At 41.8% G+C, this 20,487-nt stretch overlaps 1 protein-coding gene across 1 annotated transcript in view; it reads left to right on the plus strand.

Annotated features, from left to right (window-relative positions):
- EPS15 (epidermal growth factor receptor pathway substrate 15) overlaps positions 1-20,487 on the plus strand; it is a 105,377-nt gene that overhangs the window by 81,117 nt on the left and 3,773 nt on the right. Inside the window, exons 17-24 of the mRNA XM_054979590.1 lie at positions 228-299; positions 469-556; positions 8,961-8,996; positions 10,870-11,000; positions 13,531-13,600; positions 15,670-15,746; positions 16,784-16,946; positions 17,447-17,625. Of these exons, the coding sequence (XP_054835565.1) occupies positions 228-299; positions 469-556; positions 8,961-8,996; positions 10,870-11,000; positions 13,531-13,600; positions 15,670-15,746; positions 16,784-16,946; positions 17,447-17,625 (816 nt within the window). The remainder of the gene's footprint in view (positions 1-227; positions 300-468; positions 557-8,960; positions 8,997-10,869; positions 11,001-13,530; positions 13,601-15,669; positions 15,747-16,783; positions 16,947-17,446; positions 17,626-20,487) is intronic.

A 20,487-nucleotide genomic window follows, 5' to 3' on the forward strand; every position in this document is an offset into this window, starting at 1 on the left:
CACTTTCTCATTGCAGCCTCTTGTGACACATCCTGCACCAATCCCAGGGAACCACTGACCCTTAGAAGACTGTACTGGAAAATGAAAGCCAGCCAAAATCTCTTTTCATGAATTTTGGTTTTCACAACACATTCTTTAGCACATACCAATGGTCATATATCTATCTCAAATATTTTATATCATAGCAGAAAAAGAAAACTTACATGTGTGATTTCCTCCCCACAAAGGCCAAGAATAGTCCAGAAACAGTTGCAGTAGAAGAAAAAAAAGAGGTCCTGCCACCAGCTGTTGCTAAAAAGGTGAGTTTGCCCAGTATTTTAAAATTACAACCCTGCAAAACATCTAAATAGTTTTACATGAGTTGAAAACATTTCTTAATTCTGTTTGGGGAGGTAAATAAAAACAATTGTAACTCCCAAGAGAATTTGTATTGTATTACAGAATAAAATATCTTTTTTCCTTTCCTAGGAAGATCCATTTGATGAAGCATCTCATCAGCTCTCTGAACAGATTACAGAATCCAGTTTAGACTTCTTCGAGTCTGACCCCTTTGATAGTAAGTAATCTCTATTTTGGTAGTAGTTTGCTAAGAATGTATGGGTAGTACACTGATAATGTGTGGTAAGATTCATTTTACAAATGGGGGTTCTCTAACACTAGAATCAGTCTATCCAATAACTTGTTTTTATTAATTTTTTATACTTCTATACAGCACTTTATAGCAAAACAAGCAATAAAACATATACAAATAGCAAGAAATAAAGACAGACTCCAGCTAATTTTAATTCAGTTAACTCACTGAAATAAACAAAAATTGTTAACCTAAAAGCCAATAGGGAAATTCAAGTGAATCTTCCTGGGCAGGTATTCCCAGGGCCGATGTGTCGATTGAGGCGGTGCCAGCAGCCACCTTGAGCACTGGGCAGGGGTGCGCAGCGCGCACTGCGGGACTGGCAGCGGCAGCGCTGGCAGCTGAATGGGAGGGCTGGGAAGCTGCTCCTGTGTGCTGTCCCCGCCACCTGCCGCACCTGGCCCGCACGTGCCTGGCCAGGAGCATGTGCTGGCGGTGGCAGCGCAGGGCAACTGAGCAGGCAGCCTCCCAGCCTTCCCACTCAGTTTCCCCGTGCTGCCGCCACTGCCACCGCCAGCACACAGCTGCGGGCCAGCCAGGTGCGGCAGGCAGATGGGGTGATACAGGGCAACTGAGCGGGAAGGTGGGAGGCCACCCATGCACCGTCCCAGCTGCCTGCCTCACCAATGGGGCGGCCGGCTCGCAGTGGCACACCCTGCATGATGATGTCACACGTAGTGATGTCATCATGCAGTCTGGGTGCATGTACGCGCTTTGCGCACATGCACATGGAGGCAGCAACACCCCTGAAGCTGTCCCCGGATGCAGGTATCTGGCCTCAGGCGTCAGAAAACCTGGCACTGGCCCTGGGTATTCCTTATTAGTTCCTGTTTGCTTTCTCAACTGTGCTTCTTTTCTTCTGTAGTTCTAGGTTTGGGGCAGTCAGTAACTTTTGGAAAAGCAGCTCCCTTGGCTCACTGGCAGGATTATTTGCTTCTGATGACCATGGAGTGTCAGGCTTTCTCGCTGACTCTATCTGGGTAGTCATGGACTCTGGTCCTCTACAGTGTGACAACAGTAAATTCTAACTCAAAATGAATTAAAGCAATTTTCCCCCTCTCCCCTTACCCTTTCCCCTTCTGTAAGTAGGGCTGCGGAGGCATTGGGATGCAGTGGCCATATCCCCAATGCCAGGCGAAAGACCCATTCCAGGGGATGCAGTTTTTCCCCATCCAAAGTTCCAGTAGCATTCCAGAGTTTATTCATTTTTTTAAAAAAATCATGCCCAAGAATGCCCTGACCTGGATGTATGAGATAGCCCGGCCTTGTGAGATCTTAATAGCTAAGCAGGGTTGACCCTGATCAGTATTTGGATGGGAGACCACCAAGATGGCTAGGATTGCTGCTACTCAGAGGCAGACAATGGGATGTCTCTTGCCTTGAAAATCCTAGGAAGTCACCGTAAGTCTGCTGCAATTTGATGGAGAAGAAGAAGAAGACATGCAAAGTATTCTAGATTGAGGAGAAAACGCTTCCTCATGTAAATGTTCTGCTGTACTGTAACAACTATAAGTCAGGAAGACTTTCTGGTATTAAAGCATTTAAATAAAACTTAAACTCTACATATTTCTATACATGTGGGCCATAGGAAGTTTCTCTATTGTGCTTATGCAATACTAAGTGCTCCCTTTCAGACTGGTATCTACCCCAAGAGTGTATACAAAGATCCTAGTGACACAGGTAGCATCCTTAGAGATCCTTTGTGTGGCACTCTTCCCATATCTGGACATCCTATTGATCTGAACATCCCATATCCAAGGATCCCTGGAATGTGAACCACACCTTGCAGTGTGTTTGAGCACATAGCTCCATCATAAACACAGAGAGGAGCTACCTTGACTCCTACATTTAAGAGTGCTCATAGACACTTATTTTGATGCATGTTTTCCTGTCATATAAGATATATGAAAATCCAGGCTTTACTGTACACTGCCCTATAGCAGAAGAAGGAAAAATTTAATACCCTGGTAAGTTGCTCAGGGTGCTCACTTCTTTCTGAGATATAGTCAGTCCCATATGTAAAGTTTCATGCCAGATCACTTCAGAAACTGCTCCCATACCAAGACCAGATAAGCAGAAAATGAGGCAACTAGTGGGACTATCACCCAAGCTCGCCATTGGTAGCTAACACAGAATAGTCTTTTCCAAGGATCTCTGCTGAGGGAGCCACTGATTTTTGATAATGATGAAAGCCAGTCTCAGACAAGGAGCCCACAGCCAGGGAATGGTACCTTAGGAAATTTGGATGTCACCAGAATACAGAGTAAGCCTCACCTGACTGGATTTCTGTGCCATTCAGTTGGAACTCCTTGCTTTCCAAAACTATTTAGCAGGAAAGGACGTTCTCATACAGACAATATGTCCACAAAACATAATTAGTTGCCAGGGGAACATAAAGTTAATCACCCTTCATTGTGACACAATCAGGGTTGTAAAATGAATGAAACAACATCTAAGATCAATGAAGGTATTTGGTGACAGGATCGAGTATAATCAACACATCGGTTGACTAGGAAAAGGATGGATCAGATAGAATGGAGACAAGTGTGTGCACTTTCGTCAAGCAGATGTTAATCTGTTTGAAATTTCAAACAACCAACAGGTGACAGCATTTTTCTCCAAGATTCAGGCCCTGGGCCTAACATGCTGATTTATGAGTGGCTTAAAAGTCTTGTACATGCATTTTCTCCTAAAAAGCTTATCTCAAAGTTTGTTCAGCAGAGCTGAAACCAGAACTGATTCTGATCACCCAATTCTAGCCATGGAGGCATTGGTTGCAGGACCTACTCAGGTGGTCCCCCTAGCTTTCCTAGAGCTGGGATCTCTTGTCACAAGGCCCAGTGATCAGCTGTAGCATAGTGGTGAAGTGATTGGACTGTGAATCAGCGTTCTGCTGGTTCAACTCCCACTACTTCCATGAGCTTAGTGGGTGACTTTGGGTAAGCCATTCCTCTCAGCCCCAGCTCCCCAGCTGTATTGTGGGGATAATAACGCTGACCTTGTTCACCACTCTGAGTGGGGCACTAATCTGTCTAGAAGAAGTGTATAGAGGTGCAGTTATTATTAAATTACCTACAACTGATTGCTTGGAAGTTGAGCAGTGCCAGCTAAGGGCATTCATTTATTCCAAAGAAGCCACTTCAATGCTCCTAGTATTTTATAAGGCCTCAACCAACTGGGAATACAATGGCACATAGTTTTTATTTGCTGGTGTTCCTGCAAATCCTTAGATCAAGAGGTTAGAAGTAGGAGACCTTTGGAAGTTTCTTCATCCCCCCCACCCCCCCCAGGCTAGAGCATCTGAAGATGTCAAGTGGCAGCCATTTTAGCAGTCATTGGGGTAAAGCTGGGGTAGGCATTTCTCACAACACCTACATGTGAAACATTTTCTTAAGGATGCTTCCCTGTTGAACCACCCCGTGTTACATAGATTTCCTACCAGGGATCTACACACTGTTCTTTCAGGACTTAACAAGTCATCATTTCAGCTTATGGCCACCCAGTCCGTTTGAGGAGTTGTCTCTCTTTCATAGCCTTTCTGATGGGCATTACATCAACTTGCAGAATTGAAATACTCTTTCAGTTAACACATACTTTTATATATTTCATTTATAAAGACAAGGTAGTCCTCAGAATGGGCCCAGAAAAATAAATTCCTCCTTCTGCAAGTCAGAGGAAACCTGTTTTGGTCCTAACTCTTCCCCCTCAAGAAAGCAAGGATGGCATAGAATGTAGGGTCCTCTGTATGTTGAGAACAACATCTCATTTAGAAATTCTTCTCTATGTGCCCTAATGACAGTTTCTATTATGCACTGCTGCATTAGGGGATCCATTTCTAAAGTGTATCAAACTAAGAGATTCGTGGTACCATTACGTACTAATGCTCATTCATTCACTAGGATAGCATCCTTGGCTGCCTACAGGAGTCTTCCTTTGATTTAGGTGGGCAATTAATTTTTGTACTGCTATATAGCACTTTATAGTGCTGGAAATTAATCTCCTTTTTCATTTGCTGCTATTGCATTGATGCCTTCACTTCTACATGTGGCCTTTGGGAGGAGAGTTCTTTCTCAACTGTCACAGAATTTTTATCTGTATCCTGTTGGATCAGTTATGTGTGCAGTTGTTACAAAGGTTTATTTTTCAGCTGTAATATAGTCTGGGAGGTGATGGGGAAACCCCTCCCTTGGTCATTATTAAAAGTCAAGGAGCCTAGCCAAGGCAAGTGCTTTCCTAGATTGCTGTACTCTAGCACAGTAAGTGAACAATTTTTTCTTTCTCACACATCACAATCTCTTTTTTCTTGTAAGATGATATCACCTGTAGTCTCAAAAGTGGGTGATACATGAGGAATTAGTGAGTATTATTAAATTTCTATTAAGGCGATGGGCCATAAGCAACTTGCAAACTAAACCTTTCAGCAGTAATGTAACACTACAATTGTAGCATTCTCTTATCCAACCAAAAATTGGCATGTATGATAATAGAATTCTGATTTGTCAGTAGAATTCTGTGTTTACAGAAGGAGATAATACAGTAAAGAGAACCTTGCTGATAGCTACCTTGCTGATTTATCTAGTGATATTTCTTTTTGAAATCTATGCAAGAGGTAACTATATGAAATTATGTTAAATGTTGATAATAGTTCCATCTTTTGGGTGGTGTGTCAGCTCCCTTGTTTTGGAAGATGAGGGGCTATTTCTGTGTTATGAACTTCATAGCTGTTGTGCAGTCCTACAGAGGTGCTCTACATTGCAGTGTATGCTCTCTCAATCTCTTGACTAATGGGTTTTTGTATCTTTTCTCATGCTGAAGAGAACAAAGCACAGTTACTGTTACTTTACTGTTGTGGTGAAAAGATAATTAGACAACTTCTCCAAATTTGGTTTTAATTATTTTGCCATGGTTGCTATTGATTTTAAAGAATTTCCAGGAGCCTCAGATACATGGTTTGGTGTTGTGTTTGCTCGTTGGTTGATATAAGAGAATGTATTGTCAGTGTTTTCACTAAGAATTAATTTAGTTGTGATTGCAGCATTTAGTATTCTTGTTAAAAGGAAATATGTGCTGGCTCATTTGTAATCTAAACATTTTGCCAGAAGTTTACTTAATTTTTAATTGTTTTAATATAGTACAATTTAAGTAGATGATTAATAGCACTTGTCCTACTCCATTTTTAGTGAGATAAACAAATAATAAATATTTTGGCAAATAATAAATATTTTGGCAAATAATAAATATTTTGGCACGGCCCAGTGAGATAAGCAAACTATAAACCATCATAATACTTTCTACAGTGATTTTTTATATATTATTATCATACTGTTTGTAATTATTTTTGTTTGTTTTTAAACCTTTAAACATTGCCTTTGGACCTTTAATTTAGTGCTTCCTTAGTTTACCTTAAATTTATACCTCAGGAGGACTAGTCTGATCACAACAAACTCATGTTATTTCCACTCACACAGACCTTCAGGTGTTCTCAACTTACCCAAGCTTTTACCTTGAGAACACCTTCCCTTTTGTGTTTGTTTGCCCTTAATATTGCTGCCACCTTGACTCTCTCAAAAAGCTTTTGACTTAGACCTCCTAAGATTAACTGGTAATATAGGAAGGCTTGTTATAGATGGTAGTTTGAAAGAATAGTCGGCTCGTGGAGGTAGTTGTGTTTAAAAAAGGAAGATCTTTCTTGTTTAAACAAAAGTAGAATTTATTTATAAGTACATAAGCATGATGGTTGCAGAGTTTTGATAAGTGTGTTAGTTCCAGAATAGTTCTTAAACTTGATGGTTTCACAAATAATTATCTCTTCTTAAAGGTATATTCATAGAGTCAATCACGCAGTCGAATTTTCCACACATATCTTCACTAGCCAACTAAACTCTCTTCTCATCTACACAGACATAGATGCATTCCATACAGCTTGCCTGGCCTGGATAGAATAATCTCTCTGTCAGATGTACAGATTGATCCAGGCTCATAGACAATTTGCCTGACTTAGACAGAATTAAGCTCTCAGTCTTCCACACAGCTTGCCTGATGTAGCCAGAATCCTTTATCTGAAACACCCAAAGACTGACACGGGCTCCACAAAGTTTGTCTCACTCAGCTAGAATGATAACTTTCTCTCAGCTCTGATTAAAAACTGCAGTTCCTACAGCTACCAATCAATCATAGCATAGAATGGGTCTCCATTCACCCATCCAGCACCCCTTCTTTCCTAAGAGGCCTGCCTTTAAACTCAAATACTTTCGAAAACCCACATTAACAAGCAGAAATAAAATACTCAAGCCATTTAGATGCAAATATTTCACCAATGTTTAAAATTTACATATAAAAATGAATATATTTTCAACAAGGAATTATAAAAATCAATGGTTAAATCAAGCATCTGTTTCCAGTAGCTTAGAAAAGGTTGGCAGCTGTTACAAAACGGAGTTTTGCTGTCTTCCATCTCATAAGTGTACAAACTTTCTTAATCTGGATAATCTCAGCAAATAACATACTTTTTCATACACAAATGTATTTTTCCAATTTTTTGCCATTAGCAATTTGGCTGATATCAATAAATCTTGAACCATATTTCTATTTGTTCTTGGTATATAATCATCCATTAAACTCAGTAAAACAATGTTTACCCACATTGGAATGTACTTCTTAGTTCTGGCTTGACTGATGATAAAGCCATTTAAACATGGCAGTGTGTCCTCTGGTCCTCTGTATTTACTATTTATGTACTTGTAGGGTAGATTAACTTTGTGTACAATGATCCTTTATAAAATACCATGGAGGCAAAGTTCTTCTAACAAGCTGAGAATTTTTACCTAAAGTTGTTCATTTTCTAGATGCTCAGGATGAGAAGGAACATTCATGTCCCTCATTACATGTCAAGAGTTTTTAAAATTATAATAGACATGCTCTCAGAATGGACCTTTGTTCACTTTCTGTGTTTAGGAGAAAGAAAAATGAGAAAAGAGCTTCTACACAAATGCTTCCCACATGGATTATGTAGTCACTAAAACTTGTAGCCAAAGGTCCAGTACAGTGAGAATTGAAAGTGTATATTCAGCATGCAGCTGTCTTGAAGTGCTGCAGTGGAAGACATCAGGAAAGCAGCAACATAATCCACATTGTCATCTTTTACCAAGCATTACTTTATAGATATCAATGACAGAAAAGCAGTAGCTGATGAAAAAACAATCCTTTAGTAAGTCTTTTCAAGAAGCAACTGGTGTTTATCCTTGTTCTTCTGTGCAGTTCAACATTGGGACTGCACATGCTCAGGCCAGCCACTTGGAAAAGTTTTCTTTAGCTTCTCTAAAGCTCCATGGGGGGGGGGCTGCTTCTCCCTGAATGCATGAGAGATGAGAGCTCCTTTTCCCACCTAGATGGTCACACACAGAGAAGGAGAAGCGACCCCTTTGCTCAGTTCTCACATAGCTGCTGCAAGAAGAACTTTCTTTCATAGCTCCATGTTGATCTTTGACTGTGTATATTTTTCTTGAGGAGACTGCTTTAGTTTTTTTCTACATCAAGATTGTGAGTCTCCCATTTTTTCTTCAAAATGTCTCAAAAGGCATTATTTAAGAAATGTGTGAGATGTGGTACCAAAATAACCTACACAGACAAAGATGAGAACAGTGTTGCATTTTCCTATAACCATTGTTCATCAAGTTTCTTCTATGCAGGCACATATTCCCTCCCTCCTGCCCCACTGTGAGCTCCGATGTGAAGTATCCAGTGTGAGCTTGTGGCATCTCAGGAGAACTGAGAGAATTGGTTGCATCTCTCTCAAAGCATAGGACTGTTTAAACAGGAAAATGTGCTCTTGTGTACTTGGGTAGAAATAGCCCCTAATAGAGCTTTAGAAAAGCTAAAGACTTTTTTGAGCAGCTGATCTGCGCAATCCCAATGTGGGGCGGCACAGAAGATGAACGGTTACCATAAGTGCAATCCCATTTTCTAAAACAACCTAATCATCATCCATTGTGGCACTTCAAAAACATAAAAGAAAGAAAAAACCCTTGAGGCTTCACTTACATGTAACTGGTGTTCTTTGTGTTATAGTGGGTGATCAACCTCCAGCCTTCATCTGATAAATTTGGCTGATAATACTTCCACAGTGTCCCCATGAAAGAGCTGAGGAATGTAGGCATGCTTTCCTCAGCTAGAGGAAACATGGATAAAGCCATTAGTTGAGGGGAAGAGGAGTGCCCCTCAAACTCTAGAGGAGCTCTAGAAGATTTTTAGACTTATCTGCTCATGATCAGTTCCCCAGTTGATGACTGTATAGAATTGCTCAAATATCAAATACCATTTTTTTAAATAGGCGATCCTTTCAAAGATGACCCTTTTGGAAAGATTGGTAAGTAATTTCTTCTTCTTTCAATTATCCAGAAGCAGTGAATTATGAGGAACTAAATGCGATAGAGTGATGGTTTGATTTTGTTTTGCATGGAAGCTTTGGCACTTGGCCATGTATTTAGTACGTTTTCAACTAATATAAAATAACATTATTATATGAAACAAAAAAATGCTTAGTGAGAATCTCTGTGGGGGCACCTGTAATAGATGCTAAATTTATTTTAGAACAAAAAATATCTAGTTTTTAGTGTTCTGTAAACACAGGGAATCTGTCATCTTCCTAGTATGCTTAATACCCCTGTGCCTAGTGTACAAAAAGTGCTTTCGGACAGAAAATGCTTGTGGATATAAAGTGCTAAATGCTCGAGTTCAACAACTTTTGGCTTCTGGCAGGTGGCCATGGCATTCTCTTGCCATCATAGTCGGTTCATTTTTAAAGGAAGAAAAAGGGCCATCTGTTAGGTAGCAAAAGCTGTGGGGTCTAAGCATTGAGCTCTGTGTGTGTGTGCGTGCGCAAGTAAAGTGCTGTTAAGTTGCAGCCAAGATGGTGACACTTGCTGGGGCTTGCCATTACCTGCCTCTGTGTAGTGACCTTGGTCTTCCTTGGTGGTTTCCCAGCCAAGTACTAACCACCACCACTTACCCTACTCAGCTTCCAAGATCTGATGAGATTGAGCTAGCCTGTCCTATTCAGGTAGGGAAGCACCGTATAGCCACAATTGTTTTCTGTTGAAAAGAACTTTGTGTACACTAGGCACATGGATGTCAGGTGCATTGTAAGCTGCCCTGAGCAACTTTAGAGGAAAGGCGGCTAATAAATATTTTAAATAAATAGGCAGAACCATATTTTCACTGGTGCCTGGGAAGCTGCTGTAGCAGCATTCTGGTGACAAGGGAAGGTGGTGTGAGAGACTCCTGTCCCTGCCTTCTCTGCCACTGCAACAGGGTTAGGGTTTAGGAGATTACACTGTAGGTTGAAGGGAGGAATTTTATCTTTTTTGTAGAGCTGATGCTCTCACTGAAAGTGTGACAGACAGGATCTGAATTATGCCAGGTGTGGAAGGGGGGGGGGAGGCTAGGCAGGAGACTGAGCTATTTTCTGAATTCTCAGATAATACCTCAGTGAGCTGGGCTCAGTTCTGAATCAAGCCCGGAGAGGCCGAGTTTGCCCTCTCTGCTTTGATTGTATTTTTCTTTGTTTTACCTTATTCTCTCATCGTGGTGTGTAAGAGATGAAGTAAGTGCGTCGCACGGGACTGGGAAGTGTAGTTCAGTTGGCTGAGTTCTGGGTTTTGATTTGAGTTCAGATTCTAGCTCAGTTGGCAGCCACGGGCAAGTTGTGTCTTAGTTGGCTCAGTCTCTGTTAATAATGTTCTCTTGCATGGATACTGTGAGGTACCTTTTACAACATAAGTATTTGCAGGCCTACCTCAAGAGGGAAAGTGATAGTTTTAACTTTAAAAACTCATGTACATGGATACAGTAATGAATAATGATATTATGTATGTTACCATGTGCATTTATGTGCTGTAGCCTTGAAGATTAGACTGTCCTGTTGTATTTGTGTAAAAAGTAATAATTCAGATAATAATAATTGCATGTTGGGGTTTAAAGTGGGTCCCAGGTCTGGACAGATGGAAGACTTTAGGCATAAACAAACTACCAGAATATGTGAAGTAATGCCTTAAATGAGGGGAAGTTTGTTAGGAGATAGCTGCGTACTAAAAGTTTCTGCAAAACTGGAATGGGAATTCAAATAATATTGTTAATTGAAATATTTTAATAATTAAAATCAAAGTATTTTGTGACTTCTTCTGGAATTGCATTCAAAACATTTCTTCAATAATTCTTCCTTGGTTTGGTTTTCTCTAAAGATCCTTTTGGTGGCGATCCTTTCAAGGGTTCAGATCCTTTTGCTGCAGAGTGCTTTTTCAAGCAGTCATCCACAGATCCTTTTGGAAGCATTGACCCTTTCAGTGTGGCCAGCAACAGCAGTAATTCCACAGTAAGTAAGGGAATGTGTCATTTTTAGCATGTGTGTGTTAAACTTTGATGCGACATGGCTTCCTAATTTCTTTAGGGAACTCTTGTTAGTCCTCCTGCATCTACAAACATATGTCTATTAAAGGCAGTGAGCATTTGGTCACTGATCTCTGTTGCAGCCTCATTGTCATTGTTGTATGAATCCTTGAGGTTAAGTGGGATGCTGTGCCCAGAAAATCCAGCTTCTTGGTCTTTGAGGTATAGTTAGAAATGCATATTGTAAAATGGTAAATAGAAGTGTGAATCACTGCTGCGGTTCCTAATTGTTCCCATTTTTCTAAAAAAATAGGTGTCTATGAACAGTTATAACTTTTATGTATTTAGCACACATTGTTTCAGAAATCCAAGAAATTTTCATAGGCTGTTGGTATTTTATCTGTCTGTCTGTCTGTCTGTCTGTCTGTCTGTCTGTCTGTCTGTCTGTCTGTCTGTCTGTCTATCTATCTATCTATCTATCTAATTTGATATTTAGTCCATCCTCCCCACAAGCAGGCGCAAGGTGGGTTACAACCAAAACAAACAATACATAATAAATGTCATAAAATATATAAAACACAATTAAAATCTCAACATGTCATCTAATTTGCATAAAGTGCAGCAACTTCAACCAGAACCTCATAGTACAGGTCAGGAGGAAACGTGCCAGAGAGTCACCATGGCAAGATCAAGGAGGCCATAAGAAAAATGAGGGACTGCCTGCTTCAGCCATAAGCCTGGTGGAACAGCTCTGTTTTACAGGCCCTACAAAATTGTAACAGCTCCTGAAGGGCCCAGATCTCAATTGGAGGAGCATTCCACCAGGCTGGCGCCAGAACCAAAAAAGCTCTGGCTCTGGTTGAGGACAGGCGACCATCCTTTGGGCTGGGGACTACCAGCAGATGCAAGGCCCTTCAAGGGATATAAAGGAGGAATCGGTTCCAGAGATAGGCTGGTCTCAGTCTGCTTAGGGCTTTGAATGTCATGCCAAGAACCTTGAACTTGATCTGGAACTCACCTGGAAACCAGTACAGCTGGCATAGCAACTGATTAACACGTGCCCTATATGTGATCCCCATAAGGACCCGAGCTGCTGAATTCTGGACCAGTTGCAATTTCCGGGTCAGTTGCAAGGGTAGCCCTGCGTAGAACGAGTTACAGATCTGATGAAGATGGAAAAACACTGATCTGGCAACTGATGCAACCTGGGTCTCCATCGAAAGTGAGGCATCCAAGGTCACACCCAGACTCCTTACCACTGGCATAGGTGCCAGCGGTGCACCTTCAAAGGCTGGAAGCCGGATCCTCCCATCCATTTGCCCTTGGCCCAGGAACAGGACCTCTGTCTTTGCTGGATTTAGTTTCAATTGACTCTGCTTCAACCAAACAGCCACAGCCTCCAAACCCTTAGCCAACATATCTGGGGTGGTAGCTGGGTGGCCGCCCAACATCAGATACAGCTGGGTGTCATCAGCATATTGATGGCAACCCAGCTCAAAGCTCTGGAGTGGACTATCTGGGCGATGGGGCGCATATAGATGTTAAACAACATAAAGGAAAGGATCACTCCCTGCAGGACCCCTCATACCAAAGAGTAGCAAGATAATAGCCTCTGTCCCCGATTATGAAGAAATGAGAGCAGCCATTGCAAGGCAATCCCAGTGATCTCCCCATCGGCGAGGTGGTGGGCCAAAAGATCGTAATTGACCATGTTGAACACTGCTGTTAAGTCTAATAATGGACAGCACACTGACCTGCCTCCGTCCAGACGTTGCTGGAGCTCGTCTGTGAGGGCGAACAGTGCTGTCTCCATCCCATGGCCAGGGTGGAAACTGGACTGAAATGAATCCAGGATGGAAGAATTATCCAGGAAAACCTGGAGTTGCTCAGCCACCACTCTCTCAATTACCTTGCCCCAGAATGGAAGGTTCAAAATTGGGCAGTTACTGTCCAGATCTTCAAGATCCAGGGATGGTTTCTTCTAGAGAGGACGTCACACTGCGTCCTTCAAAGCCCCTGGAAAAATCTCAGAACTTAGAGACAGAATGATGATCTCTGTCAAGGGAGCCCGTATCCCATCACCACCGGTTTTCACCAGCCATGATGGGCACGGATCCAGGAGGTAACTTTTAATAACAGCGAGGCACATACCAGTAAATTGTGGGTCACTGTCCCTTTGCTTAGCCAGACATTCTGAGTTTTTAATATCTTAGAACCCTGAAAGTACTAAATGGCAGCAAGGAAGTAAGGCAATAACTGACTATTCAGGTTTCATGTTAAAAGGATGTTCAGTTGCTTTTGAAAAAGAATTCTGTGCATCAAAAAAAGTTGTAAGGTTTGTGTAATTGGGAGCCAAGCCAACCACTTCTACATTCTTTGGCATTTACTAACTGATGAAGAAATAGAGAAATTGTGCAGAAGTAGTGGTACTTCTGAATTAAAGATTAGGATTTTAAAATAAATGCTAACAAACTTTATAATCTAAAGAAACTAATCTATCATTTTTTTTACTTCAGATAGAAACACTGACACATAATGATCCTTTTGCACCAGGTGGAACTGCTGTGACAGTTCCAAGTGATCCAGGTAAAGAACCTACTGTTCATATAAATGCATATCTGTCTAAATTGTAAAAACATAAGTTCTGTCACATTAATGTTTGTCATCAGATGATGAGTGAGTAATATGTTATGATTGGTATGCAACGTAGGCAACAGCCTTGCTTCCAAGCACACTCTAAATATTTTGTTAGAGCTGGCACAGTTGTACTGCTGCCTGTCACTTAACTATCTGTGGTTAAAGGATTGGAAGTATTGTCACAGGAACTTGCACTCTGCCCTCCCTCGTGCATGAATTTCCCTGACCATCTCCTGCCAGCCTCAGGTTGGGCACCTGAGTTCTCCTCTCTCTGTAGTCTGCAGCCAAGACTGTTACTGGCTTGGAGGAGCCTAGCAGCAGAGCTGCAGCTGCCCTTCATCACTGGCATGCTTGTTCCCTCCCACTCCTCTGATGAAGAAACACATCAGCCATGCAATATGCATGAGCTTCAATTTCAGTGCTTCTGTGGGTTCTGCTTGTTTTGTCTACTTCCCTAACTTCTCTTGTTCCCATTACTTGTGGGGTTTCTTTCTTTTTGAGAGTGGCAAAAATAGTATATTTGGTACCATATTTATTTTCTGCCAAAACTCAACTGGAGTTCAGTTGAGGGTTTCTCTTTTTTGTTAGTTTTTTTAAGAACACAATTTGGACTGGATTTTGTATGATGTCAACTTGGATCACTTCTCTGACGATAACATTTCTACTTCTGAGTTTTAAATTTTCGGAAGAGCCCCCCAACCCCAACTCCCCAACACAGACTTGAGAGGATACAGGCACAAACATGTACTCACTTCAAAGTGCAGTTTTGGTGTAATTATTAAGTTTATAGGCCAACTTTCCACCCCACGGGTCTTCAAGATGGCTAACACATGAATGCCTTAGACTGAATCAGATCATTGGTCCATCAAGGTCAGTATTGCCTACTCTTCCTGGCAGCAGCTCTCCAGGGCCTCAGCAACAGGTCCTTCTCATCACCTACTTCATGATTCTTTTAGCTAGAGATACCAGGAACTGAACCTGGACCCTTCTGGATGCAAAGCAAATGCTGTACCGTTGAGCCATGGCCCCACTCCAAAACAAGATAAAATCTAAAACTATTAAAACGTCTAAAATAAACCAAGAACAAAGTATTATTTCACTCTGGAGAGAAAGGTGTTTAGGTTGTTCTGAAAGGCCTTCAAGGACAGTGTTAGTCTCACTTCTGGGGGATGGAATTCCACGGCATGGGAGGGGGTACAACCAAAGAACTCTCCCACAAGTCCCAGCCAACCTAAGTCTAGTTCCCACAGAAGGCACCATGTGCAGATTGCAAAACCTGGGCAGGCTGATATGGGCAGAAGCAGTACTTAAGGTAGAAACCAAAAATCGTTTTGGGGCACAGTACAGACTTGTAATGTGGTGGCCCTCCCATACACAATCTCATCACATACGTCCCATCTCATGAGACTTGTAAAACAGTGTCTATTTAATTCTGAAATTATACCATGTTCCACACTGTGGCTCCTCTATCACCCGCCATCTTTTTATTACTATTACTACTACTACTACTACTACTACTACTACTATTATTATTATGTTTAACATGCCTTCCAGCCTGAAGAAGAGTTGTATGAAATCTTGTTGACTATTTTGTAACAATGTATTGTCGAAGGCTTTCACGGCCAGTGACACTGAGAGATCTCTGTCTTTTGGTGCTACACCTCTGAAGATGCCAGCCACAGCTGCTGGCGAAACGTCAGGAACTACAATGCCAAGACCACGGCAATACAGCCCGGAAAACCCACAACAACCATATTTTGTAACAGTTTGGTTAGATATTGCAGACATTTGCATTATTTTTAAATTCTAATGGACCAGTGCATTCCTAATTACTAGTGCATTCCTAATTAGTTATCAAACAAGACCTAGAAAATGTTGGCTGTGACTTGTGTGCAAGATGACAGGTTATTTTTCATTGTTAAAAAATAGGCAGCCTCTGTATGACTGCTGCCTTTGATGATACTTTGTTATGCAATGAATGTAACTTTTTTTTCTCTTCTGTTCTTGGCTTAATTTAGCTACAGATCCCTTTGCCTCTCTGTTCGGAAATGAATCATTTGCAAGTGATTTTGCTGATTTCAGCACATTGTCAAAGGTAATTTGAAATGATTCATGCCATTGAAAGGGCATAAAATTACAGCAATAACTGAGACGTGGGAGGCTCCAGACTACTGGAGCACAAAATAAAACTTCTCCTAATGTTGAATATAAATTCAACAGGTCCATGGCTTCTTGGACTGATTCCTTATTTTGAGCTGTTATGTGTCTAATTAGCTATGAGAGTTTGCTTTATGAGCTGTTGCGAAAACAATATAGTTAATGGCAAGCTACACCTATTGTGATTTCAAACACCTGCAGTCTTATTGCCTGCCTCTCTCTCTTCTGTGTCTATTCAGAAACTGATCTATCATCTTTATAGTGGATTTGCATATGAAGCTATTAATGTTTGTATACTTTTGCAGTAACAGGGAGCTTAGCTTGTGTTCTCTCCTTGGGTTGGATGAATAAGTTTTGTAGCAAGTGAGACCGGTGATTTCAATTTATATCAGTAAAGTACAGCCCACATGAGTGATGTTATTGGTGGAGTGCATTTTCCACAAAAACATGGAAACCAGGACACAAATAGTTTCCTTGAAGATTTTCCAGTGGCAGTTATGCTACTGCACAGCACATTTACAACACTGTCCTATTGGCTGCTGCAGCACTAAATGTGTGAAGTGACATCCACATGCTTGGGGCAATTTTCCCATATGGTGCAGTTTTATAAGCAAAAGTATGTTACAACATAATATTGAGTTTCATGAAATTATATATCTCTTTCCCAAAATGGCTACTTCACAAATCAAAAAAATCCACACAGTGGGTCCTTCCCAAGGGTAGAAAAGGAAAGTGTGCAACTCGGAGGGTTAGGGAAGGGATGGAGCAAGAGGGGGAGGAAGCGGAGGCATTTCCTCTGGCAGCCTTCATGGAATCGTCTTGTATGAGTTTGTGTTTGCATGAGTTGTGTAGTATTCCAATTTATTTATTACTTTATAGAAAAAATAAAGGGGTAGCAACTTATAGCAGGAACAGGGCTGTGACAGAAGAAGTGATGCAAACAGTAATAATGTTCATCTGGTTTTTTTCCTTAAGGCAAACAATGAGAATCTTTTTAGTTCATCTGCAACAGGCTCTATGAACAGTGTGATCATAACTAAAAATGTATTTGAGGAACCTCCAGCCAAAAATGAAGATGTTCCTCCTGCATTACCTCCCAAAACTGGAACACCTACCAGACCTTGTCCTCCTCCACCAGGTAAGAGCCAGCATTACCTGTTTTTAAAAGATGTAATTATTTCCTTCATGTTTTATGTTAAAATAACCTGTAGTTCAGAAAGGAACTAATTCCCATACAAGCAGTTTCTACTAGATATTTAAATTCTTCCTCCTAATTTAGATCAGGAATTTTTAAATACATCTGAAGCCCTCGATTGGAAAAGAGGTAGTTTTAAATTACAATAACAGTGTAGTTTTAAAAGCTGGTTCTTGGGAAGTAAACTGAATTTGACAAAGCAAACTGGCTTAAACCAGTTTTTAAGACTGGTTAAACACTATAATTTAAATTAAAGGGATAGTTCTTAACCACATGAATTCACTCCTGGATACAATCATTGCCAAAAAAACCTCCCAGAAACATTTGAAAAAAATAAAGCCAAGTTAGTTCTGTATTAAATGTTTTATGTTGAATAATAAGGTGGTGTGCTCTAAATACTGTAACTGATTCTGACTCATTCTGAAGTGATTATTTTGATGTAGGGAAAAGACCTATCAACACATTGGAGCCTTCAGATTCCTTAAAAGTAAATGACCCTTTCCAGCCCTTCCCAGGCTGCGATGGTTCCAAAGAACAGGAAGCCGATCTCTTTCGTGACCCATTTGTTACCACTGGGGTTTGCAAAGAGAAGGACAACAACAATTTTGCTAATTTCAGTGCTGTAAGTAAATGGGATGGGGAGTAATCGAGTTGTCGTTAATAAAGATTTTGTAAGCTACCGTGATAATTATTATATACTTCTCAGGCTTCAAGCAAGTAAAATGTTTCATACAATGGTGTATCATATCTATATTATTAATGTTTCTCTTTAAGAAGTTTCAGGCCTTTGAAGCAAATACTATCAAGAGGAATCAGTCTTTGAAATAAACAACTACAAAAAGCACTGAGATAAGGGTCTCTAAACACAATTGAAATTCATTCTTATCCAATTAGAAATGTGTATATTAATGTAAAAATTGATCCAGCAAGCAATACAGCCAATAATATCCACAAATTTGTTCAGTTATTAGCAAATAACCAATAAATATTGTAACAAAGTAATTATATCTCATATACAATCAAATACACTTCATGTTGAATCCAAACATGTACAATATTCCTTTAATCTTCCTTCTTTCTGACAAGCTTCCGGATTACTCATCATTTCGGAATCTTCCTTGAAGGAGGAGTAAATACTTGAAAACCATACATATATCATATATCAAACAATGTAATCAGTGGAAAAAATAACCGAATCATTGCACAAAAGGCACCAATAAACACTTCTTCCAAAGACAAAACTTCAAATATTTATTCTTGTTGGTAAAACAATGAACAGCACATACCTTGGCTGTAGCTACAGTTGAACAACTTAATCTCATGAAATACTCATAAATATAAATTGATGAATACGACAGGGAAGTGTTGTCCCTGGGCCTTGTCATTGTCAACCAGCCATTCTCCAAGTCCCTGGCTGTTTACTCTAAAATTAGTCCAGGGTAGGGGTAGTATCCTTGTGAATAGCTGCCTTGTCAGTGAAGTCTCTCTCACCCTAACTTCATAGAGTGGTTGTGATTAAAATGTGGTGTGTGGGGGGGGGGTGTACACTGCCTTGACCTCCTTGGAGGAAAAAACTTGAACTAAATTAAAAGTTATGAAATGTGTACTGCACCTATATCCGACTTTAGTAAATTGAATTCTATATCAGTCAGGCTATCATATAAGTAAGTCAGGAAGGTAGACTTGGAATCCTTCAGTTGCTTTGGTAATCACTTAAAACACTTCCTTGGAAAAACTGAGGCGAAAAAATTAGGAATAAAAACAGTAATTTTCTTCCCATAATGCAGTGTTTTAAAAAAAGAATTGCTTTACATTAAAATTTTGTGGTCCATGGGTAGTTTCGAATGACTAACAGTGCAATCCTGGAGCAGTGGAGTGAAAGTGCCCTAGAAACTGTATAGGAGTTATGTAGGTGTATGCCGGACTTACGTTGTCATAACCCCCCCACACACACACACACAACAGCACAGCAGCCAGGCGCCACTCAGCCTGGGTCTTGAGATGGTGCCTGCCACAGCAGCTGGGTGCGGGCGTAACCAGGTCATAAGTCACTAGGCTGGAGGGTGGGGCACAAGTTAATTTGCTCCCTAAGCTGTTTTGGGCATGAGAACGCATCCAGCAATGGCAGAAAGTCACGCCACGAAAAATGGTGTAGCCCATGGGCGTCCAATATAGGAGAAAATTCACCTCCCCTTCATGGCTGGTCCCATGCAGGCAGCCTGGCGGAGCATAGGATGCCAACTATGGTGGCAACCAATCTGCTGACACCCCTTCCACAATGGCCAGTCAGTCCCCTGACCACCCTACATAACCTCCGTCCTGGGCACCCAAGAACCCAAAGAAGTAGGGACATGACCGGATGCTCTGCTTGAGCCCTCTGCTGTGGAGATCAAGAGCATGAGTCGGGAGAGAGTGCACATGGTAGCAGGGCATGAGTGCACTGGGGAAACTGCAAAAAATGAGATGTACCTTGCACTCACACATGGGAGGAGATCTACGTCCAAAATGTCTGACTAACAACCACCCCCCAAGTTCCTTTACAGGTTTCCTGGCTCAGGGAGGGGCGAGGGTGCACCAACAGGTAAGGAGCCAGCTGCTCCAGTTTGTTCGTTCACTCTGGCCTACCCTCTCCCCTCACTGGTGCCCACCATGGTAGCCTCTGTGGCTGAGCCTCACTGGCAGGGGGGCAGCCCATGCCTTCCAAAGAGGCAGTTGCCCAGGGAGCCGTACTTGATGCAGCTGTTTGGGGGCGGTTCTTAGCAGCCCATTCCAGGGCTCCATTCAGACTCCCTTAGCTGCCCTCCCCAGCTGCCCTCCCCTTGATGGTATTCCGTCAGATCAGAGCTCCAAGTAGTTACAGGAGCAGAATAGTCAGAGGCAGTCAAGGAGCATTCTCCCGCTGGAGGGGCATCCATCATCTGGTTGCTGGTAGCACCTGTGACGATGGAGTCACTGCAGCTACCCCAGGACGTGGCTGTTCTCGCTGTGGCTTGCACAAGGCCTGGCCCTCACCACACATGCGTTTCCCTTTCAGGGAGGTCGCAATCTGTCAGGGAGGCCAAGGAGTATGGCTGTTCCAGTCCCCAGTGATCCTTCTCAGCTGCCATCTGAACCCAGCCTGCGACACCGTTCCCCCAGCAGCCCACAACTCAACCCTGCCCCTGAGAAGGTAGCATGAGGGATAGCTCTGACTGCTGCTCAATCAGGCGAAGCTCCTGTCCCAGCCAAGGGAAGTTGGCAACGTGTCCAGACATGCTCTTCACTTTTGGCAGTTTAATAAAGTCTGTGTTGAACAGCTACTCTTTCCCTGCCTGTTTGCTCACCTGCGGCTGACTGTAGCTCCATGCTCCACTACTGTCACCTGGGGCAGCCCCACAGCACATCCCCAGGGATGGTCCCCAACCCTAGGCTGCCAGGGAACTGGCGGCCCTGAGGATCCACCTGGCACCTCTGCTTTGTTGGATGGCTTGGCCCCTGAACGGAG

Source organism: Eublepharis macularius, chromosome 5 (genome assembly GCF_028583425.1).
Source record: "Eublepharis macularius isolate TG4126 chromosome 5, MPM_Emac_v1.0, whole genome shotgun sequence".
Classification (NCBI taxonomy): Eukaryota; Metazoa; Chordata; class Lepidosauria; order Squamata; family Eublepharidae; genus Eublepharis; species Eublepharis macularius.